The following is a 27,160-nucleotide window of genomic DNA, read 5'->3' as shown; positions in this document are numbered from 1 at the left end:
GCACGTGCACAAAGGCAAAAATAATCAAGTGACAGTACGTGAAACTAAAAAGTTTCAGTACTGCAAAGGAGTCTCCAAAATAAAAAGGCAACCTACAGAATCCTACCTCTTTCTTTCATAGGAAAGTATCCTGAGAGATGGTATCAGGGTAGCATTAAAAAAATGGCCTATATATATAGCCGTTCGCATGTGCAATGCAATAGTTATGTCTCAAGGTGTGAACACGCCCTGCCGAACGGGAAAATCCTGATTGTTCTGAATATTTTTTTTTCTTTGCTTATTCCCTGCCTCTTAAGAAGAGAGCCACAGAGGCCATGGCTGGTAATGTTTTGTTTTGCTTTATCAGGTTGTATTAATGCAGCTGTTCTGGGGGTCAGGGGGACTGAGAGCCCATGAACCCCCTGTGGGTTCTTGGCTTCCAACAGGAGAGAATTCAAACACAAGACAGCACAGAGTTTAAAGTGAAAGTCAGTTTATTAGTGAAGCAGTGAGACATAGAATGGGCTACTCCACAGGCAGTGAAGCCCCCACTTACTGGAATTTTCTGCTTTTATTGAGATTCTTTTAATCAAGGGGTAGAATATTCAGTTAGAGGGAGGAATATTCAGGACTTTCCTCGGGAAAGGGGTGATTTCTTAGAGGCACTGCATTAGCTATTTTGTGTCTTTATACGTTCATTTCTGATCAGGGTGGCTGGCTGTGTTGTTTAGCATGATAATGTGTTACAATGAGTGTATATTGAAGCTAGGGGTTACCCTAAAGTTAAATTAGTCCTCATGTTGGATTGAGCTGGTCTGTGTAGGTTTTAAACCACAAATCTGGGGGTGGGGGCAGTTTGGTCTTCTTGACAATACTGTAGCTTTTATGGATTGCAGCTGTTCTGACACATACCCTAACTCAGTATCTTTAGGAGATCTATTTGGGGGATAACATTGACTCATTTTTTTTTTACTGGATTCTATATAGTTTGTGTGAGCAATATTTAGTTAGAAAAGAAAGGAAGAAACCTTCATCCTTGATCAATATTCTTTCAGGTTTTAAGGTAGGATCCATAAGTTAGTTGGGTTTTTTGGTGTTTCAGAGGGAAAAGAAAATGCCAGGAAGGTGTGGCCTTATTTTCTGAGGGTGTGTGTGTGTGTGTGTGTTTGTGTTTATTTTCCCTGAATGCCCAAATATCCAAATACAAGTGAAGTTCAGAATCTGCCTGACAAGATCACCATGGTCAATTTTTCCTAAATAAGAGAAATAAGATGACATGAATGTGACCATCATTGATTCTGTTTTCCACAAACATAATCACCAAAGCCCTATCACAGGCGAGGCTCCTTGAGGTCTGCCTGTAACTCACCAAAGCAAAACAAGGACACCAGCTTGGATAAGCACAGCTTGGTTTTGACTTTTCTGGGAATGGGCATCCATGGGTTTATAAAGAGTGTAAGTGATCTTGGATATAGCAAACAATCCATTTTTGGGGCCATTTAATCTATAAAGAAGGAATATAGAAAAAAAGAGTATCTCAGTTATTGAGATAACAGTGATGTTTCTTAAGTTGTTTGTAAGTGTCAACATCTCTGTGTTTCCAACAGATAAGAGACTCACTGAAAAAAGAAAAATATTTGTTGATTCAGTATCTGAAGACACACTTAATAATTTGCTGGATGATGTCCTAAATGAAAAGGTGCTAAACCAAGAGGAGAGTGAGAAAGTAAAAAAGGGAAATGTTACCACTATAGCCAAGGCCCGTGACTTGATTGACTTTGTGATTCCCAAAGGGCCCATCGCCAGCCAAATATTCATAGGCTATATCTGCAAGAGAGATTCCACGCTTGCTTCCAAGTTGGGATTTTCTTCAGGTAAGATTTCTCAGTTTTGTTTAAGGTGTGTATCAATTTGCCCTTGTATCTTCACACTCAATATCTGCTTTCTTATTCACTTTCCAGATAATAGATAATTCATCACCTCATATCTCCTCACCTGTAGGCTCCCATTTGTTTTCAACAGATGAGACTGACTTGCGCCCTCTGTTCTTCTTTGCTTCGTCTCTGCAAAGTTCTCCCAGTTCTCTGCTTTGCCTCTAGACCATATCTTACTCTCAGTTTGAAGTATCTTTCTACCACAGGATAGTAATGTAGTCCTACAGAAATAGTTTGGAAAACTTTATTCTAATCTTCCTAAGTAAATAAAAGATAAAAACCTGTATTTTGATCATTGACAGTAGGCCCATGCAGTTCATGAAGGCTCTTGAAGAAAAATTAAAAGCAGTTTCCCCAGCCCCTTCTCTCTCCTTACTTGGTTTAGACTTGGATTTAAGCCATTTCTCTGACCACATGTCCCCTCCTCCACCTAAAATAAAATATGTAAATTATTTTTCCAATAATGATGGAAACATGTCATCTCTTCTACAAAAGTAAAGGGTCATTGTTTTCCCTAATATTTTTTTTACAGCTAGATATTCTACAAATATTTCTCATAGTCTTCATTGTACCAAATCCAAATGTTTTTCTTCAGAAAAGATACAAAATACTAATAACAATGGTGAAGGTAACAGGGGACAAAATAGAGTATTCAATAAAATATCTTTCTATAACATGAAAAACTGTACCCTCTCATGTTACTAAGTCCAAAGCCCATAATTCTTAATTTGGCACTTATTCTAGCTCTCTAATGCAGCCTCTATCCCACTTTGCATGACTCTCCATGTTACAGTGGTTCCTCCTAATAGAACACACTCATTCTCTTTTCAAAGGCCTCGTATTAAATTGGTACTAAGACCCAGACTGTTTGTAAAACAAGTTAGGTCAAAATTTAACCTGAATTTTTTGAACTCACCAATCCATTAATTTGTTCATATTTGTCAAAAAAAAAAAAACCTTTAAGTAACTACTACCAATTATTCTTTTTCCACCTTGGGCATTTATAACTTTAAAATAAGATTCACATAGATTTGACTCAAGTGAGAGGGAGGAGGTGACAATTAGAAGTAAAAAAAAATGAACACATTTGTAGATATTGATGAAAGCTATAAAGAAAAACAGAAGATGACAATGGGATAGGTTAGAGTAGAAGATGACTAGAATACTCCCTATATTAGGTGATCGGTTAAGGTAATGCTAATTATATGAGTGACAAAAGCCAGGTTTATATAAATCTAGGGAAGGAAAACCACAAATAGGGAGGACAATAACTGTGAAGATCCTGAGTAGCAACAGGGATGGGGTGTTTGAGAAACAGAAAAATTGTAGATATTGTAAGCAAGAATTGAATGAAGTTTAAGTTTAGGCAGTGACTTGATCATGTACATTTTCAAATGACATGTTAAAGTCATATCGACATTATTTTAACTGATGAGAAGCCACTGGACTGTTTCAGTTGGTGCAGTATCATTTCCCAGAAGGCAAAGTTAATTGTAAGGACAGATAAATCTCTGGCATTTTAAGTATATCCCAGAGAAGGAATGGTAAATTGTCTGATGATGTCTATGATACACTGATGTTTTTGCAGAATTTTTGTTCTTTTTTTTACATTTCTTTTTTTGTTATTCAAATACAGTTGTCTCCATTTTCCTACTACCACTTCCTCCCACCCCCACCATCCCCCACTTATCCTTCTCCCCTTTTGCTTTGCCCATGGGTTATTTATACTTGTTCCTTGATGACCCTTCCCCTTCTTTCCCCTGTTATCTCCCTCCCCCTTCCCCTCTGGTTACTGTCAGTTTATTCTTTATTTCAATGTCTCTGTTTATATTTTGCTTACTTGTTTTGTTCATTAGGTTCCACTTCTAGGTGAGATCATGTGGTATTTGTGTTTCATCACCTGGCTTATTTCACTTAGCATCATGTTCTACAGTTCCATCCATGTGCTCATGAATGGTAGTATCTCTTTCTTTCTGCTTCATAGTATTCCAATGTGTAAATAAATATACCATACTTTTTCAAAGATGTTGAAGTAAGGTATAAAGTACAATGAATAAGTTCCAGAACTGAAGAAAGAAAAAATCCTATGTACCTTTTTAAAAGATTATTCTGTTCATTATTAGGGCAATGGAATGGAGTACGATAAGGGTAGATGTGGAAAGGTAACTTTCAGGCTATTTTAACTTTCAGGCCATATGGGAGAATATTGGTGCTGGGAATGTGAAGGTTTCAGAGGGGAGCTGAGAACTGATGTATAGGATATATTTGGGTTGTAGAATTAACAGAATGTGCTGATGGAATGGATCAGAGAATGGAATGGGTAGAGGATGAGGGAATGGATAGTAGAATCAAGAAAGACCTCTAGGTTTAAATCTTGAGCAAATGAGTGAATAGTGGTGCCATTTACTAAGAAGCATAGCCAAGTGCTGGAAGCAACCTAAGTGCACATCAGTAAGTGAATGGATCAAATACTCCGCAGCAGAAAGAAAGAAGGAGCTCCTACCCTTTGTGACAGCATGGATGGAACTGGAGAGCAATATGCTAAGTGAAATAAGACAGGCAGTGAAAGACAAATACCATATGATTCCACCTACAAGTGGAACCTAATCAACCAAACAAGCAAACAAGCAAAATATAAGCAGAGACATTGAAATTAAGAACAAACTGACAGTAACCATAGGGGAGGTAGGAGGGGAAAATGGGGGCTTGGGGAAGGGGAAATGGTTTTCAGTAACATCTATAAAGGACACATTGACAAAACCAAAGGCGGGTAGGATCAAGGGTGGGAAGTTGGGATGGCTGGGGTCGGGGGAAGTGGTGAGAGGAAAATGGAGACAACTGTACTTGAACAAGAATAAAAAAAGAAGTTAAAAAAGAAAGAAAGAAAAAGAAACATGAGAGAAAATCAGTTAGGAGGACCTTATTAGATCTCTTTCCTTAGTCTTTACTAGTCACATGTATGCATTTTTGCATCTTGGGTAGAACTCATAATTCGATAACTTTCCTCACAAAGAAGCTGTGTCTCTTGCCTGACCATAGTTCATTTCTGTTAACAAAATATTGGATAAAACTAAAACACTTACAAGCTAAGATGTCTTCTTGAAAAATTTTCTTCCATTTTCCAAGAGAATAAGTGTCTTTTTTTATAATGGTTTCTAGGGTGATATCGAGTACAGGGCCCAATAAGAGAGCCATTTACCAGATATCACAATTCTAATTATACCATGTGTTTTAAAACTCTTACAGAAGCTCCTGTTAGAAGACAGTCAGCATCCAAAGATTCTGTAGATCAACTCATACTTTGTCCTCATGAAAAATTCCTGGAACTATGCCAAAAGGAGGCTGGAATGGTAAGACAATCGATGCATCGAATGGGGGTAAAATGAAGTAGAAATGTTCTTTACATAATTTTCCTTAGTGATGTCTGAAGCCACTAAAATAATTAATAAATAATTATAGATAGGTAATTTCATTCTATAAGATAATTATATAGACAATAATGAGTTAATAATGCTGCAATGTATTGTTAAGCCTACATACCCCTTATACATACATGTGGGTTTAATTATGATCAACGTAGATAAATAGGTATGTTTTTAATGTTCAAAAATTTGAAATGGATCTTAAATATTAGACTTTTTGGTTAAATGGAAGAAGGGAGAGAAGGAAAGAGAGAAAATATTCTAGTGCACTCCACAAAACCACTGCATAAAATGTCTACATCTGTTCTTGCTCACCACTCTGGGATTTCACTCTTTTAGTCATAGCCAAGTTAAAGTCCATTGTCCATTTCCCACTGCTTTCTTTCAGAAACTCCATCTCCTATCAATTAGTAGAGAGTAAATAATTAGCTATGGCAAAAGTTAACAGATAAATGATAGCTGTCATATCCTTGAGAGAGTAACTGGTTATACTGTGGATATGAGAGGAAAAATGTGAATCATTTAACGTGCCTTTGTTCTGCAGATTTATCCAATAAGAGAGAAGGGGAGCCGCACTCGTCTGGCCCTCATCATCTGTAACACTGAGTTTGACCACCTCCCAAGGCGTAATGGGTCCAACCACGACATCATTGGAATGAAGGCACTGCTTGAGAACCTGGGCTACAGTGTGCATGTGGAAGAGAACCTCACAGCCAGGGTAAGAGTCTCTTCCCTGTGTAGTACATATAAACCTACATGCCCATATACCTCTAATGACTAGCTTGTAATATGGGGCCATTTATTTATATTGTCTGAAATTTGCTTTTTCAAATTTAAAATAGAAAGTTAAAGGTGGTATTTGTAATTATCTTTATCTCCTTTGAGTGGTATGTATGCATATACTTGTGCATATATATGTATACTCATTTATATTTCAGCCACAATGCTGTCATTATTATTGTGGTTATTTTTATTATTTTTAAGCCAAAAACTGTTCACTGTACTTTATGAAGGACTCTCACACACACACACACACACACACACACACACACACACACACGCGGTTCCAGAATGTGGTGATGTGGTAACAGCTGGAGGAGGCGATCACGCAGAAGGCACTGTAGTCATAGAAGACACAGCCACTGTGGAGCATAATCCTCTCTTCTATTACTCTCCAATTTCCTTAAATCTCTTGCTAGCACCTCCAATTGGCCAAACACCATTTGAAGCTTGTTGACGAGAAAGCTCAACAGGTCCATGATCCAGAGAGCCACAAAATAAAGAAGATAAGAGCAATAAATGGATTCAGGGATTGGAAGTAAAAACTAATCAACAGAGCAAAGTGACATCAGAGAAGGTAGAGTAGGAAGTACCAGAATTCTATCAGTCTCTCCATCTGCAGAACAAATGTACTGACAGAAACAGTCTGAAGTAACTACATTGGAATTCTGGGGTTTATGTGAACACTCACAACTTCCAGGGAAGATCTTGGCTAATAAGTTGACACTAATTTCAGTCAGTTTTAGCTGTGAGTACAGTAGTGACTGCTGATTGCTCACTCCCCAGTCCTGTGGTAGGCAGCTACGGGGACTACAACCTACATTTATGGTGCTACCTGATGGATCCAGCTTTGGTAAAAAGAGCATTCTCCTCTGAATATCAGGGTCTGTGTTCTGATTGTATTGCTGACGTAGAATGTGGTGTGGTGGACACAGAAGCTGGATGCCTGTTGTTTCAATCCCCACAGACTTAAGTAGCTTCCAGAAGGTTTAAAGAGCTGTAACTTTTCCTTCATTTGTTTGTTTTTGGCATTCAAACCCAATTGTGAATATGGGAGGATTTACAAAGCAATCGTCTATGCTCAGGTATTCAAAAAGTAAGAAAACCAAGCTTTCAGCTTATGCTAATCTCTGGCACATAGATACACTAAACTAATCACAATAATAATAAGAAACAGAAACAATAAAACTGCAATTCCTGGGGTAAGGGGAGAAACTGACTTCTAAAGTTACAATAAAATTAAAATATCCAGTTTTTAACAAAAAAAAATCACAATGCACCTGAGGATGCAGGAAAGCACAGGCCATTCAAAGGAACAAAATTTAAAAAAAATCATCTGTAAGGAAGCCCAGACTTATTAATAAAGACTTTAAACAACTATCTTAAAGATGCTCAAAAAGCTAAAGGAAGGAATTGTCAAAGACAAGAATAAGATATATGAACAAAGTAAGCATACTAATAAAGAGATGAAAATTATGAAAAGAAGCTATAAAAGAAATTCTGGAGTTGAAAAGTATAATTGAGTGGAATAGAAAAACAAGTGTGAAAAAATCAATGAAACTAAACTTGGTTCCTCAAAAAAAAAATAAACAAAATTGACAAACCTTTAGCTAAATTTACAAATACAAAAAGAAAAATAATTGAAATAAAATCAGAAATGAAGGAGGAAACATTACTTATGTACTTATGGAAATAAAAAGGATTATAAAAGAGTACTGTACTATAAATAATTGTTAACACAAATAAGTAACTTAGATGAAGTAGACAAACTCTTAGAAACAAACCACCTAATAAGACTAAATCATGAAGATATAGAAAATTTAAAAGTAATCTATACCAGAAGAAGATTACTACTAAAGAAAACTCAAAACAAATAAAAGTTCTGGACAAGATGTCTTCATTGGTGAATTCCAGCAAACATTTAAAGAAGAATTAACACCAACCCTTCTCAGAGTCTTCGAAAAATAATGTAGAGAAAGGAACAGTTCTTATCCTTTTACAAGGCCAGAATCGTTCTGATACTAAAACTAGATAAAGACATGACAAGAAAAACATTACACAGTAATATCCCTGATGAAGGTAGATGTAAAATTCTCAACAAAATAATATTGAATGGAATATTAAAAGGGTATTTACACTGAGCAAGTAGAAGTTTTTCTGGTAATGTAAGAGTGTTTTGACATAAGAAAATCACTCCATGTAATACAATCATATTAATAAAATGAAGGGGGAAACACAATCTCAAATGGTACATCAAATTATATATGACAAAATCCAACATTCTTTCATGATAAAAACTTTCAGAAAACTAGGAATGAAGAAAAAAATTATCAGCATGATAAAGGGTATTTATGAAAAACTCCGTGGTGAAATACTGAAATACTCTCACTGAGATCAGGAAAAATACAAGTGTAACTGCTTTCACTGCTGCTATTTTACATAATCATAGAAGTTTTAGACAGAGCTATCAAACATACAAAAATAAATAAACATCCAAATTGTAAATGAAGGGGTAAAATTGTCTCCATTCACAGATGACATATTCTACATATAGAAAATCCCAAAGAATTCACAAGAAATCTACTAGACTAAAAAACAAATTCAGCAAATTTGCAGAGTAGATCAACACACATACAGATTAGTTGTTTCCATACACCAGAAATCAATACCTGAAAAGAAAATTAGAAAAGCAATTGTATTTACAGTTAACACCTACAATACATACTTAGAAAAAAATCTAACAAAGGGGGTGAAAGACTTATACAGTGAAAATTAGAAAACACTTCATGAAAGAAATTAAGGAAGATCTAAATAAGTAAAAACATAACCTATTTTTGTAACACTATTATTAAGATGTTGATACTAGACAAAGTTATCTAAAGATGCAACATAATCTCTGTCAAAATTCCAACAGCCTGTTTTTTGTTTTTTAGAAATAGAAAAGCCAATGCTCAAATCATATGGAATTTAAAGGAGGCCCAAATAGTCAAAGCTGTTTGGAAAGAGAATGAACTTGGAGGACTCATACTTCTCAACTTTGAATTGCACTACAAAGCTACAGTAACTAATACAACATGCTAAGAGCATAAGGGAATATAGATCAGTGGAATAGATCAGTGGAATATAACAGAGCATCCAGGAATAAATGCTCATATCTATGGTCAATTGATTCTCGACAAGGGTGCTGAAACTATTGAAAAGGGAAAAAAAGTCTACAAGTGGCGTTGGGAACAAGGGATATTCATATGCTAAAGGATAAAGTTGGACCCTTACTTTACATCATATATAAAATTAACTCAAAATGAATCAGAGCTAAAATGGTAAAACTCTTAGTATAAAACCTTGGAAAAACTCTGTGACATCAGATCTGGAAACAACTCCATGGACAGTCACCAAAATACTGACAATAAAAGAAAAAAGTAGATAAAGTGGACTTCTCAAAATTAAGAACTTTTTTGCCTTAATGAATACAATCAGTTAAGTGAAAAGGTAACATTTAATGGGGCAAAACGGAGACATATCTTATATCTGATATGAAACTAATATTCAGTAGATAGAACACTTCTAATACTCAACAACACTGCAGTTATTGCCTGTTGAATGTGGTGCTGGCTGTGGGTTGTCACATATGGCCTTTATTATGTGTAGGTATGTTCCCTCTATTCCCACTTTGTTGAGAGTTGTTATCATAAATGGGAGCTGGATTTTATCATAAGCTTTTTCTACATCTATTGATATGATGAGATGGTTTTTGTCCTTCATTTTGTTTATGTGGTAAATCACATTTATTGATTTTCAAATGTACCAACCTGGCATTCCCAGCATAAATCCTACTTGATCATGGTGTATGATCTTTTCGATGCATGGCTGTACTTGGCTTGCTAATATTTTGTTGAGGATTTTAGCATCTATGTTCATCAGGGATATTGGCCTATAATTATTAGAGAAATGCAAAGTAAAACTATAATGTGGTATCATCTCATACCTGTCAGAATGGCTAGCATCAATAAATCAACACACAAGTGCTGGCAAGGCTGTGGACAAAGGGAAACCCTTTTGCACTGTGGGTAGGAATGCAGATTGGTGCAGCCACTATGGAAAGCAGTGTGGAGATACCTCAAAAAGCTAAACATGAATCTGCCTTTTGACCCAGTGATCCTACTTCTGGGAATATATCCAAAGGAATACAAAACACTAATTTGGAAGAACATAAGTATCCTTGTGTTCACTGCAGTGTTATTTACAATTTCCTAGGTAGATGAGTGGATGAAACAACAATGAGACATTTACACAATGGAATACTATTCGGCCATAAAAAAGAAGAAAATTTACCTTTTATAACAGTATGTATAGACCTTGAGAACATTATGCTAAGTGAAATAAGCCAGTCAGAGAAAGACGAATACCATTTGATTTCACTCATATGTGGAATCTAATGAACAAACCGAACTAACAAGCAACATAGAGACAGACTCATAGATAGAAGGCAGGATGAGAGCTAAGGGGGGTGGAGGTTAGGGGGTGGAGGAATTGAGCAAAAAAGAAAAGGACTTATGGATATGGGCAACAGTGGTGTGATTGCATGGGGGAGAGAAGTATAAGGAGTCTAAATGATAGTGGAAAAAACACAATATTTTTTTTTAAAACTCAACAACAAATATACAAACAACTCGATTCAAAAGTAGGGAAAAGATTTGAATAGTCATTTCTCTAAAGAAGATATGGAAATGTCCACATATTAGGGAAGTTCAGGTCAAAAGAACAATGAGATAACACTGCACACCCACTAGGTAGGCTATTAGAAACATACACACACACAATTATAGGTATTGACAAGGATGTGGTAAAATTGGTAACCTGTGCATTATTGGTAGAAATGTAGAATAGTGCAGCCAGTGTAGAAAACAGTTTGGCAGTTTCTCAAAATGTTATACCACTATACAACCCATCAACATATCCTCCTAGGTATATATCCAAAAGAACTGAAAGCACAGACTAGATCAGATATCTGTACATAATTGTTCACAGTCGCATTAACTACAATAGCTACAATGTGGAAACAATCCAAGTGTCCATCAACAACTGAATGGATAAACAAAATACAGTATATACTCACAATGGAATATTATTCAGCTATAAAAAGGAATGACATTTTGACATGTGAATGGTCCTTAAAAACATTATGTTTATTGAAATAAGTCAGATACAGAAGAGCAACAGCCATTATATAATTCTACTTATCTGTACCTAGAATATGCAAATTCACAGAAAAAGGTAGCAGCGTAAAGGTTACCCAGGGTTAAGAGATGAGATAAAGCGGAGTTACTGTGTGGTGGGTATAGAGATGTTGTTGGGGATGCTGAAGTTTTCTGTATAGATAATTGTGATGTTTATAGAACACTATAAATGTACTTAATGCCACTCAGTTGTACCTATGAAGGTTTAAAATGGTAATTACTATAGTGTGTATATTGTGAAATATTTGCCAGAATTATTCTAGTAACTATGACATTAACAGCAACAACAGCAAAATAACAATAATAATGGCCACCCTGAGCATCTTCTATATATTGGTCACTGTAAAGTGCCAGGCAATTGTCATTTATTCTTCCTATTCCTCAAAGAATCAGTGGTAGAAAGGGGTATTATGATCTGATGTTTAAAGGCTTATTCTCTTTCAGGAGATGGAGGCAGTGCTGGAGGCATTTGCTGCCCGCCCAGAGCACAAGTCTTCAGACAGCACGTTCTTGGTGTTCATGTCTCATGGCATCCTGGATAGAATCTGTGGGACTCTGTATGATAGTGACAAATCAGATGTGCTACACTACGACACCATATTCCAGACTTTCAACAATCGAAACTGCTGCCATCTTAAGGATAAACCCAAGGTCATCATCATTCAGGCCTGCAGAGGTGGTGAGTTCTGATGGGGTCTACAGGTCAGGGAAGCATGTATCATGCAAGGCTTTACTGGGTGTTTTTTATCTAAAGAAAATAACCTTTTGCTTCACTTTCATTCAATTATGCCAAATATACTTCTTTGGAGAGAATATCTAGTGATGACAATAGAGAGACTGATACACAAATAGATATAAATGCCATCCACTGTCAGTGGATCATAGCAAGTGATGATGATATTAATGTTAACTCTAAATTATCTTTACATGGAATTTTAAAAATTGTGGCATAAAATTACTTTAATTTCAACATTTGCTAATCACAATTTTAGGATCTCTGACCTGAGAAGTATTTTATATGATGGCGAGGGATTAAAATATAACACAATGCTAAGTAAGTGAAAGTATCCAGACCCCAAATTTTACATATTATATAATTCTATTTGCATAGAATAAGAAGAAGACAAAGCATAGGGATAAAATCAAGTCAATGATTATCAGAAGTGAAGGATGTAAGGTCTATCATTGGTTGCAGTGGTAATTACATGACTATATAGTTATCAAAAACAGTCAAGCTGTATGCTTAAAAAGTAAATTTTACTGTATGTGAACTATACTTCAATTAACAAAAACAGATAATTATGGCATTGCTTTCTGCCATAGATATTTTAGCTCAATCTTTAATATGATTATATCAATTGTGAAATGGCTTAGAAGGGAAAAACAACAATGGGAAAGAAAAGGAAAAAATTGTTTTAGAATCTCGTGTCTGTTGTAGAATTGACAGATATTTCCTTCCCTGACTTTGCAATGTTATTTTACTGTCATTAAACCAAAAACCGATTACTTTATTAGGAATAGTCAATAACAGTGTATAACACCTTTTCTCTCCCTGATCAATGGGCATGTTCCAGGTCCAGATGGTAGTTGCTATTCATTGACACCCTGTTAGATATGAGTAGAGATAATGTTGTATTAGGCCTATACCGTGTGTGCACAATTAATTGGAACACCTTCATTAAGAGCATCCTATTTATTCAGTTGTCAAAGTATGGCTACAATGGGTCTGGCTGTGAATAACATAACAGGATGGTGTCCCCTCAGCAAACAGTGGAGAGGTGTGGGTCAGTGACTCGCCAGCGGCCTTAGCAGACAGCTCTGCACAGTCTCCAGGGGACCTGAAGGATGACGGTGTCCACAAGACCCATGTGGAGAAGGATTTTGTTGCTTTCTGCTCCTCAACCCCACGTACGTGTCTTTCACTTGTAGGCAAGGTTTTGTGGGAATTAGGCCTGCCTGCCTTCATAATTTGGCTCAGTATTCCAGGGAATACTGTTGTGAGTATGTGATGTGGATCCATGTGTTGTGGCTGAGACGAGACAAATTCACACAGACTACTGAGTGCTGTGGAGGAAAAGGGACTACAAGGCCACTCTCTCAAGAGGAGAGTGCCTCCACCCTTTCTTGACAAGCTTGTATTGCTTTTCTGGGCACATTACATTGAGGATGGTCCTCATTTACTATGCACAGGTTTGCTTTAGCTGGTTACCTTTTACAGAAAAGAAAGGAGAGGATGTTGCTAATTTCATCAAAATGGAAGGATATTTGCCAATGTAAAGGGCATAGTGGTTAAACTGGTTACACTAGTCCTCGGAAGGTTTAGCATAGATATTAGGAATTTAAAGATAAGCAATAAAGGGGGGCGCGGTTTGCTGCCTCAATTCAGGATGGGGGAGTTTTAGCAAAAGCAAGCCTCATAGCAGCCTAGATACACTGCAGGCCTGATTCCCCATAGGGGAACCTATCTATGGGCGTGGGTCCTGTGTGCTGGACCTTGCTCCCCACTGGCCTTTCTGAGTGGGTGCTGGGCCTGCGCCACGCAGAACGGTCTCCTATAAGTATGTGAAACACAGAGTTTATTATTGCATTATTATTTATTAATTCTTATATCAATTATGTGTATTACAATTATAAATCTACTTGTGTGTGTGTGTGTATATATGTGTGTGTGTGTGTGTATATATATATATATATATATATATATATATATATATATATATACATGGTCTCTAACATATCTCTATTAGCTGAATACTATTATGCCATTCACCAGTTAAGGAAACTAAAGCCCACAAAAACTGTATCAATTGCCTGGATAAACAATGGTAATATTCAGATATAAATCCAACTAAGTTTGACTATGAAGTTTAGGCTGTTTTAGATAACCCAACAAAAACAATAGAGAAGCTATATTATTTAAATATTTGGACCATTTTACAACATCGTATTCCAGACTTTTAATGTGCTACTGAAATACCAGGACACAGCAGTCTCAGCAAAAGCAGTCTCCTCATGACTGATCTAAGAATCGAACCAAGCAGTGTTAACTCAGGGCGAGCACTGCAGAGTTATCTGCTGGCGGGCCTCCTATCTGAAGAGGCATAAATGGTGTAACATTGAAACATCTTCTGTGCCAAACAGATGTGTGTTCAATAACTGCTCCATCAGTCTGTAGCTGTTAGGCCTTAAAAAAAATTTTAAGACTAAATGAGAGAATATTTGGTAGAAAATATGATCTATAGAATCAATTTAAACACATCAGTATTAGACTTTGAACCATAGAACTATGATTCTAGAACTCTGTTCTCTCATCTGAGATGCTGTTAATCCATACATAATGTCTTTTATGGTTCAATCTAAGTCCACCATGTTCCTTTGTATATAAAACCAAGCACAGAATTCTGAGTCTTTGTTTTTTTCTACATGCTTAAGTCTGTGTAGAGATATTTGAAATCTATTATCTTTTTGAAAGCTGTAATGTAAAAGTTATAATTTCCTTTATGCACAGATAATGTTTCCTGGAGAAGAGAAAGTGGTTCTCTCTTTATCACACAACTCATAAATTATGTTAAAAAATATTCTTGGTGTTGCCACCTGACAGAAATATTTGTGATGGTAAGTAGCATATTATCTAGTAAACTATTTATTTATTCATAGAAATAAAAAATGTATATGATAACACACCTGGATATTTTACACAAATTATAAATATTCACACTGTAGCACACCTTGCTTTTTAATTATTTCCAAAGAACTGAGCTCTAGTAGGCAAAAAAATTTAATACATGCTAAGCTTCTATATTCAAAATATTAAAAGTCTGAAGATAAGGAAGAGATAAAAAGGATTATTGAATACAGAATATTATAGTGTATATATAGTCTATGAAGATATCATGCAGTATGGGATACTATTTACTTAAATATTCATATTATAGAAAAAGTTTGGTATAAAATGTACATTTGATAAATATCTGTTGGTTTTCTTTTTTTAATTCTCACCCAAGGACATTTCCCCCCCCCCATTGCTTTAAGAGAGAGGAAGGGAGATAGAGAGAGAGAAACATTGATGCGAGAGATATCAGTTGGTTGCTTCCTGTACACACTCCAACCTGGGGGATGGAACCTGCAACCTAAGTATGTGCTGTGACCAGGGATGGAACCAATAACCTTTGGGTTTTCAGGATGGTGCTCTAACCAACTGAGCCACACTGGCCAGAGCTATAGGTTTTTTGGGGTTTTTTTTTATAAATAAGAAGTAGGGCTACCTGGTACAAGTAAAACAGTTATAAAAAAAAGCAGACACAGTCTCTGCTTTCATAGCTAATATTCTAGGAGGAAATATAAGTAGTAAAAAGCACACTGTTCAAAATATTTCATTTCTAATTTCTAGGGAAAAGAATAATAGGGTTCCATGAGAGAGAATAAGGGGAAGTTCTATGTAACATATTGTCATCTGTAAGTGAAATTTTGATAAAATAGAGCAATTGTGTGTGCTTTGGACTGGCATTAAAAGTATTAATGGTTCATTGAAAGAGAGATATCATGGGATATGAAATTAGTAAAAAATAAATCTGAAGTAAGGTCATAGGGATGATATTTAGGTTGGGGTGCTTCCACATCTTGGCTATTTTAAATAATTCTAGGTGCCCATTGACAGATGAATGGATAAAGAGTATATGGTATATGTATATACAATGGGCTATTAGCCATAAATAAGAATGAAACCTTGACACTTGTTACATGAATGATGCTACAAGGTATTATGCTAAGCAAAATAAGTCAGAGAGAGAAAGACACATACCATATGATTTTACTTATATGTGGAATCAAAAAAAGTAAAATAAAGTAAACAATACGGAAACAAACTTATACAACAAACTGATTCCTGCTGGATGGGAAGGGAGTCGGGGAATGGGCAGAAGGTGAAGGAGATTAAGAAAGACAAACTGCCAGTTACAAAATTAGTCATGAACATACTAGTACAGCATAAGGAATATCATCAAAAATATTGTGGAAACTATATATATAGTGCCAGAAGGATAGCAGATTTGTGGCGATCACTTCATCAGTTATACAAATCTCTAATCACTATCCTGTGCACTTGAAACTAATGTAATACTTTATGTCAATTATAACTTAAAGATAAATTTTACAAAAAGAATTTGGGATGGGAATCTCAGAGACCTGAAAGGATCAGTTCTTTGTGAGGAATGAAAGAAAACAATCTTCAAAGTTAAGTCTCCAGGGCATAAACCCTGGCATGAAAATTTGTAGTTAAAATCTAAGAGTCAGAGACCCCTGCTTTTAGCAAAGATGACCTAATGGAGAGTCGATTTAGACTCCTGTCTAAAACAAACAAACAAACAAACAAGACAAAATATATGCAGCAACAGTTTTTAACACACTGGAAATCAGGCAACGAAGAATACTGATTTCTGAGAAATGGTAAGCAAACAACAGTGAGACCAAAAATTATGTCAGCTTGTGGTTTTGATAGAATTTCTAGGCCACTGCACAGGGAGGTAGCAACAAGACAGAACCGGATGGATTCACACAGTTCAAGAGACAGAGCTGATAGTCCAGGGAGACCAAAGTGGTTAGAATTCACAGAACAGAATACCAATGAAGAGAGATCTACGCAAGAAAAGAATTCTGGAAATCTTCAGAGGGTCCCCATGAAGTATTTAGAAGAGTATGTTCAGCGCACATGCGTGTGTGTGCTTGTGTGTGCGAGGAAACCACTGAGTTGGGGAAAAACAACACACAGACTACCCTAACGGATTAGAGGGAAAAATACTATGGTACTTATACATAGCTTGGGATAGCGCCTACTGAAACCAGCCAAATTGGAAAAATATTTTGCTTTGCATGCAGTCTACTCAGGAAGGTTTTACCTAAGTTGTAAGGAATAAAGAACTCTGAAATAAATAATTCTCTGGTTGTTCCTAACATATCTAAAACTAATATCCAATACCCAAAATCAATACCCATTCCCAAGTAACACACTGACTCCAAGAACAAAGCACAAAAATATACACAAAAATATTCAGCACTTGAAAATACAATATTCAAAATATATGACATCAAATAAAAATTACCAGGTATGGAAAGAATCAAGGAAAATAAAACCCACTGTCAGCAGAATAATCAAAACTGAATTATAACTGGCACAGTTATTAGGATTAACAGAAAAGCACAATAAGTAGTATCCATATGTCACACAAGTTAAGTAGAAGCATGGAATATAATAAAAGATCTAAATTTTATCTTGAGATAGAAAAACTAGAAAGTATAAGCTAAAATACACAGAATAGGATTAATAGCAGATTAAATATGTAAAAAGAAACAAATAATGAACTTGAAATGATACAAGGTAAAGCACAGCAAACAACAAAAATATAATAAAAATAAACAAAGCATCGATGAACTGTGAAATCAATTCCAAAGACCAAAGATACATTTAAGTTGTGTCCTAAAGGAGAAGGAAGAAAATAATATTTGAAGTAAAAATAGCCAAATTTTCTCCAACTGTAATGAAATCTATATATCTATAGATTTAAGGATAACAAACCTGAAGTATTAAAAATGTAGAACAAATACAGCAGGCCCATATCAGTCTAAATTTTCTAAACAGTTGGTAAAGATATTTCTAAAAGTAAAGAGAATAAAAGAGACAAGATACACACGGAGAAACAAAGTAAATACTGCAGCAGATTATCGGAAACAACTTGTGCTAGGAAATGGCAGTGAAAGACAAAAGAAAGCCATCCTAAAATTCTAAGTTCAGAAAAACATTAAACTATGTTTACAAACAAAGGCAAAGTAAAGACTTTTCAGCCATACTGAAGCTGAAATATTCCATCCCAGCAGACGGACACGACAAGAAATGTCAATGGAAGTCAATCCGCAGAAGAAAAGTGATACCATATGGAAATGCAGATTTACAAAAAGGAAGAGAAACACTGAAAACGGTATCTACATGGACAAATGTACGTGTTTTCCTTTAAAAATGTTCTTTAAGAGAATATTTGATGGTTTAAACAAAAGTGATAACACTTGTGGTGAGATTATGACATTAAATTTATGTATTATAAACTGTGAATAAGAATAAAATTAAGAGATTATAGCTAATCATCTAACAAAGGGCATAAAACAAAATCATAACAATACTCAACCAGACAGCAAAAAAAGGAAAAAAATAAAAATTAAGAGATAATACATGTTTTTTAAAGTAGCAAAATTTAAACCTAACCTTGTTAGTAACTGTATTAAATGGAATGGTCTAAACACACCAATTAAATGATAGACATAATGACCCTGCGTAAAAAAGAGACAAATATATGCTCTGTACATCAAAAACACTTTATAAATAAAGAGACAAATAGGTTAAAAGTACAATGATGGGAAAGTGTACTATGTTAACTCTAATTAACAATAAACTGGAATAGGTTATTAGATTCAGATATAAATTAAATTTCATATCAGAGAATATTAGCAGGATAAAAATGTGTATAAGGATAATAAGATCAGTTGATGGAACAAACATAATTCTAAATATTTAGGCACTTTGGTAAATGATTTTAATGTATAGGCAGCAAAAATGGATGGAACTGTATGGAGAAATAGACAAACCCACAGCCAGATATTTTATTATGCTTCTTTGAATAATGGATGAGAAAAGGACACAAAAATCCAAAGAAGATCTAGAAGATATGAACAACATAAATAACTTGACCCAACTGTTATATAGAGAGCATTCCAATTAACAGTAGAATGCACAATTTTTCAAGTACATATGGAATATTTACCAAATAAACCATCATTTGGTCCATAAAACAAGTCTCAATGATTCTAAAATGTTCCAAGTAAGACAAAATATGTTCTCTCAATAATATGAAAACAGATTAGATGTCAATACTGGGAAGATCTCTAGAAATTCCATTTCAAATATTTCTAAATATTTGAAATTTTTAGCAGAGATTTCATATGCACACAAAACTCATAGCAAATTAGTATGTGTAAAGATGTTCATAAGTCATGAGAAAAAGAAGCAAATTAAAACTAAAATGATTAAAATAAATACCTTTTTAATGGATAAATTAAAAAGACGGAACACATGGAGTGTTGGAGTGTTTGTGTGGGAACTGAAACTGTCATGAACTGTTGGTGGGGATGTAAAATGGCACATTTATTTGGGAAAATATTTCAAAAGATTCTTAAATAGGTAATCATACACCTACCACATAATCCAACCCTTCTTTTCTACACATTTACCCATGAGAAAGGAAAGTATAAGGTCACAGTCAAATACTTGAATGTGAATATTTGTAACAGCTGTATTTGTAATAGCTCAAAACCCAGAAACAAATTAAATGTCCATCAACAGTTGAAAGGACAAATAATTGATGGTGCATTGTATTCACACAGGGGATTATTACTCAGCAATAAAAAGGAACAAATTATTAATGCATTTATCTTCATGGTTGAATTAAAAAGTAATTATGCTGAGTAAAAGAGTGAAATAAAAAATTCTACCTACTGTAGGGTATTATTTATATGAAATTCTGAATAATACAAACTAATCTATATTGACAAATATAGGTTATAAAGCATCCATTACTTGCTTGAAAATGTGGGGGGCTGCTATTAGAGAGGAAGGTATTGTCAAAGGTCATGGAAAAACTTTCAAAGGTGATAGACATGTTTATTATATTAATTGTGGTAATGATTTACCAGTGTACATATATGTCAAAATTTACCCAATTGTTCACTTTGAATATGTGCAGTTTATTGTATGTCATATAGTACTCTTATTTTTTCAAATCTGGGGATCAGAAAGAGAGTTAATTGGATAACTGAGGTTAATAGGTATGTTCATTTACTAGGGCTGACATAGTTAAATGACAGAAACTTATTTCTCACAGTTCTGGAGGCTGGAAGTCCAAGATCAAGGTGTCGACAGTGTTGGTTTCTTCTGAGGTGTCTCTTCTTGGCTTGCAGATTGCCTCCTTCTTGCTATATCCTCACATGACCTTTTCTCTGTGCACCCATATTCCTTGTGTCTCCTTATGTCCAAATTTCTTCTTCTTCTTATAGAAGACATTAGTCATATTGGATGTGAAATACCTAATGGCCTCATTTCAGCTTAATCACCACTCGAAAGGCCCTATTCAAATACAGTCACATTCTAAGGTACAAGAGTTATGGTTTCAACATATGCAATTTGGGGAAACACAAAGCCTAGAAGCCAATACTGCGAAGATCTCTGGATCTTGAGTCTTGGGTCTTGGATTTAGTGGAAGTTTATTGGAAGGTAAATTTGAGACTCTGACTTATGGTACCAGGTTATGGCCGTGAAGGGGGAATTGACAGCATCATCAAGAGCTCAGTTCCTTTAGGATTGTTATAGATCTTTGACATGTCTACAAATATCCTCAATCCCATCTGTCCTCATAATGGCAAATAGTACAATGGGTCCTGTGCTCTGCCCAAAGGGCAGGATCTAAAACTTTCATTTTATTTTCAGGTTCAACGATCATTTGAAGAACCAGGTGTTAAAGCCCAGATGCCTACACTTGAAAGACAAACTATGACCAGATATTTTTACCTCTTTCCAGGCAATTAAAAATAGTAAGTCGCCATGGCTAATGTTAGCAAATCAGAAAATTGACCAAAGCCATGAACAGAGTGGTGACAGGTTATACAAAACTAAACTGTACAATATTTAGTGTATGTTGCTTTACTCTTGTCTTCTAATATCTATCAAAAGTAAAATTTCATCTTTTGGTCATGGTCCAGTAGCTGGTACGTTCTTTTTGCCATAAATAATGCAAGAACCAGGCAAAAAAAACTTCAAACGGTGTTATCAGGCATTGGACAATAAGAAGTTCAGGACTGCTTTTGCTAAGAGAAGGAAAACAAATAAGGTAAACCATAAAATTATGCCTACATCACACAGTTTTATGCTAGAACAAAATTTCTGTTATAAAGTGCAAGGATGGGAAACAAGCAAAATATGGCAGAATCATGAGAAGACAGAACTCAATTTCAGGTAGGTTGAGGCAGCTGAAATATGAAAAATTAAATTCTAGAAGTGACAGGTATAAGCAGAGAAAGACCTTGAAATAGCTAAAGAGTGAACCTCTTGAGTCCCTGAATGAATACTAACCTCCACTTTTATAGAATGATCAGGAGCCCACTGCTTAGGAATTATAACATGAATAACCCATGTGATTCCCACAGCATTGGTAGATGTTTGAATTGTAGCCATGCTAAGTGGACAGGGCTCAGTGAACACTCAAAGCAATAAGCAGAGTTACCACAGTGGTTATCCCTTTGTCGTTGAACTAAAACATCCTGGAAAAGCTACTCTAGACCTTCCTTACCAATGCTTTAAAAACAAGTCTTGAAATGATGAAATTGATACACAAATAAATGTAAATTCTGCCAAAGTAAGGGTCCATACAAATCTTTAACTCCAAACACACAAAAATGTAATATTTTCAATATATATCTGGCAACATATCAAAAACTACTACACATTTAAACAATCATCAAAGTGTTACTTGATACCATAGAAGAGTTATTAAATATAAATTTACCAAAATGATGAAATTAGATAAATACTTTAAAGAATATTAAAAGTGGTCTTGGATATTAAGAAAACCATAACCATAAAGAAAGCTAATGAAATATATTGAAAAATTCAAATTGAATCTGAAGTGCTTAAAAAGATAATAAATGAAGTGAAAATTTATCGGATATACTTAACTGCATAATAAAAATGTAGAAAAGTAAACAGAAATTGAAGTCTTAGCAATGAAACTAGTCAAACTATCACATAGAGGGAAAAAAAAAAAACCAGACACAGAGCCCCAGTAGTCTGCGGGATGATAAAAGGTGATCTAAGAAATATCGATGTCATTTGATACCTAGAAGGAGAGGCCACAGATATTCAAATAAATAATTGCTGGCATATTTTAAAAATTATTAAAAATTATGAACTCACAGAATTAAAAATAAATTAATCAAATTCCAAATTTCTAGTGAAATTTTTAAGCCACAGGAAAAGGACAATTTTTAGGGGAGCAAAAACTTAACAAAAATGACTACAAACATTTTTGGAAAAATTGCAACACAGAATAGAGTGAAATATCAATTTTTAAAATACTAAAAGGAAAATAGCCTAACTACTATTTCCAGCAAATATCATTTAAAAACAAAGGTGAAATAAATTTACAAACCAAACAAAATAAGAAAGCTAATAAAGCACAATTATGGTGCATAAGTCCATGAGAGGAAAATGCAGACGAAGGAAATTCTTCAGGTGTGAGACAAATGGCACCAGACGATTTACATCCACACAATGCGAAGCCCCATGTGTTTTAAAGACTTTTTATTTTCATTAAAAAATTATTTTAAAGATAATTGTTTAAAGTAAAACTATAAGGTATTGTAAGATTTATAACAAGAATATAAATGCATGATTGCAATAATGCACTGGAAGTATATTGTTACAAACTACTTATATGTAAGGGTAGCATTTGAAGGTAGAATGTAATAAATTGAAGGTATATATTGTATCTATAATAATGTCTAACAAATATTTGTATAACTAATAACAGGTAAAATAAATACTAAAGAGAAATAATCAACAAGCCAAAGAAGCAGAAAAAGGAACAGATCAGGCAGGAAACAACCAGCAAGATGCTAGGTTTAAACTGAATTACATTAAATATAATTTAAATGTGTACAACAATTTAAACATAATTAATTATAATTTATCTATGCACTCTAAATAAAAGACACAGATTGTAGAACAAATAAAAAAAGTAAAACAATTTTATGCTGTCTAAAATGAGCACATTTTAGATGTAGGGATGATTAAGTCAAAGGACAGAAAAAGAGACATCATTCAAACCCATAGCACAGAACCCCAAAATCACAGACCACATAAGAAAGTAGGATAAATTGAGTTTTATCTTGTTCCCCAAGATATCATTCATAAAATTTAAAAACAAGCATTAGCTTAGAAGAAAATACATATATCCAATAAAGTTCTTGATCAAGAATATTTAAAGAATACTTACAACTCAATAAGAAAACAAACTACTCAGTAAAAAAAAAAAAAAAAAGGAGACAAATAATTTGGGCACTATGAGAAAGAATGTACACAAATGGCCAAGAAGTACATAAAATGATGTTCAACAACTTTAATCATAAGAAAAATGCAAATTGAAGCCACAGTAGGATATTGCTATGGTAGCAAAAACCTACAAGTTACCCAAATATCCACCACATAAATGGATAAACAGATTGCTATATATTCATTTAGCATAATGCTACTCAGAAATAAAAAGATATAAACTAGTCCTACATATATTAAAATAGAACTCTTTAAAACATTTAATTGATCAAAAGAACACTTACATAAGTAGTGTATACCACATGCTTCTATTTATATGGAAAAAAAGAAGAACTTGCACACACACACACAAAATCCTTGGTGATAGGATCAGATCAGTGGTTTCCCTGAGCTTGAGGTTGGTATCATTGACTCCAATTTGACTTGTGAAGATAAGGCAAATGTTCTGTGAGTAGATTTTGGTAGTGCATACATTCAGCAAATCGCACTGAACTTACATCTAAAATGGGTATACTTTATTGTGCAAATATACCACAATAAAATTAATTAAAAATAAATAGAGGAAAATAAGTCAAAGGTATTTTCTATAATGCTAGGGAAAAGGGCTTAAATGTTGATAATATACCAACTTTAAGTAAGTATTAATTTACACATACTAACCCAAAAAAACACATGCATAGGGTAGCCCACTAGGGATGACCCTAATTTAGAAGATAGGACTAACTATAGAGAAACCACTTGTTTGGTTGAATAAGTGTGTAGATAACTAGGATTGATCTGCTCCTAGCGTGAGGCACACTATCAAGTAGCCTTTACTTATGTTGGCAGTGCTTTCACTGTTCCACAGTCAAACATTATCACACAATGAGGTTCACAGGCTATTAAATTTCATGCATAGACTTTTGGATGAGTCACTCTTTCAAGTACTTAAGCTAACACATTGAATTTTTTATGGCCAAAACCCTTCCAAATACTTGCCAGAAGTATAGACTAAGAAATCCACATCAATAAATAAGTTTATCATATTGAATAATAGTCTGTTTAAATGTAACCAATTTTTAAATTCAAATTTTAATGTAACACTTCAAATTTTCACTCTAAAATAACTTTCACAACAAACAAAGTGTTGGTGAGGATGTGGAGAAAGGGGAACCCTTGTGCACTGTTGGTGGGAATGCAGATGGGCGCAGCCACTATGGAAAGCAGCATGGAGATACCTCAAAAAGCTAAACATGGATCTGCCTTTTGACCCAGTGATCCTACTTCTGAGAATATATCAAAAGGAACACAAGACACTAATTTGAAAGAATATATGCACCCTTATGTTCTTGCAGTGTAATTTATAATCCCCAGGACTTGGAAGCACCCAAGTGCCCATCAGTAGATGAGTAGATAAAAAAGTTTTGGTGCATTTACACAATGGAATATTACTCAGCTATAAAAAAGAAAGAAATATTCCCCTTTGCAACAGCATGGAGGGACCTAGAGAGCATTATGCTAAGTGAAATAAGCCAGTTTGAGACAGAAATGCCATATGATTTTAGAATCTAATTTTAGCATTTTTCCACTTTGACTATTGGAACACAAACTATTCCCAATCCTTATTAGTTCTAGAAAATTCTCCCACCTGCTTCCATTCAGTGGTTATTCCCTGGCTTGGGTAATTTCTTCTCTCACAGGATCAAATCAGTAGTTAGCCAAAGACTTGAGATGACATTTCTACAGGTCTTCAGAGCTCTTTCTTTCCCTGTGTGCAAATTCCTCTTCTCCAATATTCTGCAAACCAAAGATCCCTGACCCTCCTGACCTTTAATGTAGTTCTGCTTAATTGACCAGGCTCTGTTTGGATACTCCTTTTATGCACTGCAGCCTGGAAACTGTCTTCAGGAAATAAGGTGGCACAATCAAAGCACTCGCTTTGTTTTTGTCCTTTTTTTAGGGATCACAGTTTAGTGTGATCTTTCTTCAAATGACTAAAAGTCATAGTTTTAAAGATCAAAAGTGTTGGTGAGGGTGTGGAGGAAAGGAAACCCGGTACACTCTTGATTAGAATGTAAATTGATACAGGTGTTCTGGAAAACAGTATGGATATCTCTCAAAAAATAACTAAAAATGGGAGGAATTACCATATGATCCAGCAATCTCATCTCTGGGTATATGTCCAAAGAAAATGAAAATACTATCTCAAAGAGATATCTGCCTTCCCATGTTTATTGCATTATTATTCACAATAGCCAAGACACAGGAACTACCTCAGTGACTATTAACAGATGAAATGAATAAGGAAAATATGGGACACATATAAATGGAATATTATTCTGCCTTAAAAAAGAAAATTTTGCCATTTGCAACAGAATTGGTGAACCTGGAGGACATTATGCTAAGCAAAATAAGGCAGATGTATGAAAACAAATAACTGCATAATCTCAGTTTTATGAGAATCATGCAGTTATTTGACTCTTTTTTTTAAAAGAGTCAAACCCATAGAAATAGAGTAGAATGCTAGTTCCAGTTAAAAGATGAATAAGTACCGGAGATTTAATGTATGACATGGTGATTATAGTCAATAATAGTGTATTGTACACTTGAAATGTGCTAAGAGAGTAGATCTTAAGTGTTCTCACCACAAACAAAAAATGCAACTATGTGAGGTGATGGATGTATTAATTGGCTTGATCGTGATAATCATTTCACAATGTATACATATGTCAAATCATCACATTGTATACCTAAATATATAAAATTTTAGTCAATTATGTCTCAATAAAACTGAAAAAAATAAAAATTATAAAAATAAAATGTTTCAATTATTAGAGCAATTCGTTTCCCATCTAAATTAGCCCCCTCATATATATTCCATCAGTTATCTTAACATAGATTTGATCAGTGCAGCAAAATAAACTTCACTTTTTTTGTCAAGATATATAGGTCTTCCAATTTCAGAGTTGTTGAAGTGCAAGCTTGGGTTTGGAAACCACGACAAATACTTTGCATTCTCCTACTCTCTTTTTCTTTTTCTTTTTCTTTTTTTTTTTGGACTAATAGAGATCTATTTGGGACTATTAAAGACATATTTGAGATATGATAATGTTCAAACTACTCATTGCATGAATTACCTTTGAGCATTTTCTGCCACAGCTACTGATCCTCATTTTTCTCTCTCTTCTACAGGAAATCTCATGAATATAGTCCTTGTCTACGTACTTCCTGAAGGAAATTTGCCCATCCAACATATCTCTAAAATTATTTTGTATTTCAAAAAATAAGTGGCTCCCTGTTGTTTAGTCTGGAGAATAAAGGAGGGGAAAAATTGCTGAATAAATTTAATTAAATAAACTATATTTCTACTAATGCCACTGTAGTTTTCATACGGTCCAAAGTTGGTGACTCTGGAGTTCTTTTAATACATGTTTGCATAGAATTCATTTATTTTCGCCCCCAAACTTTTAACTTCTTTTGGTTGAGTTCTTATTGTTTTAATCTCATGGAAGCTCAGAGAGTAGACAGGGCATGAATCATCCACTGGGCATTCCCACCGAATTTCCACACCGCGTCTAGCAACCACATTGCATTTCCAGCACTGACCACCTAGAATAGCTCCATTTAAGGATAAACTGAAGGTTATCTTTATGAAGGCCAGATGATAGAATACAAAAATTTGTA

General features: G+C 34.7%; 1 protein-coding gene across 1 annotated transcript; it reads left to right on the top strand.

Annotated features, from left to right (window-relative positions):
- The first annotated feature begins 274 nt into the window (after positions 1-274).
- Positions 275-26,810, top strand: LOC112314268 (caspase-1-like). The gene is made up of 9 exons (XM_045204089.2): positions 275-321; positions 1,587-1,853; positions 5,160-5,263; positions 5,880-6,053; positions 11,797-12,031; positions 13,117-13,260; positions 14,861-14,967; positions 20,879-20,982; positions 26,669-26,810. Exons 1-8 carry the CDS (start codon positions 315-317, stop codon positions 20,975-20,977), a joined length of 1,137 nt encoding a protein of 378 aa, XP_045060024.2. The 5' UTR covers positions 275-314; the 3' UTR covers positions 20,978-20,982; positions 26,669-26,810.
- The last annotated feature ends 350 nt before the right edge of the window (positions 26,811-27,160 follow it).

Source organism: Desmodus rotundus, chromosome 5, assembly GCF_022682495.2.
Source record: "Desmodus rotundus isolate HL8 chromosome 5, HLdesRot8A.1, whole genome shotgun sequence".
NCBI classification, from domain to species: domain Eukaryota; kingdom Metazoa; phylum Chordata; class Mammalia; order Chiroptera; family Phyllostomidae; genus Desmodus; species Desmodus rotundus.
This window is presented reverse-complemented; position numbering and strand designations above follow the sequence as displayed.

Coding starts and splice junctions, on each gene's coding strand:
- LOC112314268 (XM_045204089.2), top strand. Junction 13,261..14,860: donor TTTCTGCTCCTCAACCCCAC/GTACGTGTCTTT, acceptor CTTTATGCACAG/ATAATGTTTCCTGGAGAAGA. Junction 14,968..20,878: donor TGACAGAAATATTTGTGATG/GTAAGTAGCATA, acceptor TTTTATTTTCAG/GTTCAACGATCATTTGAAGA.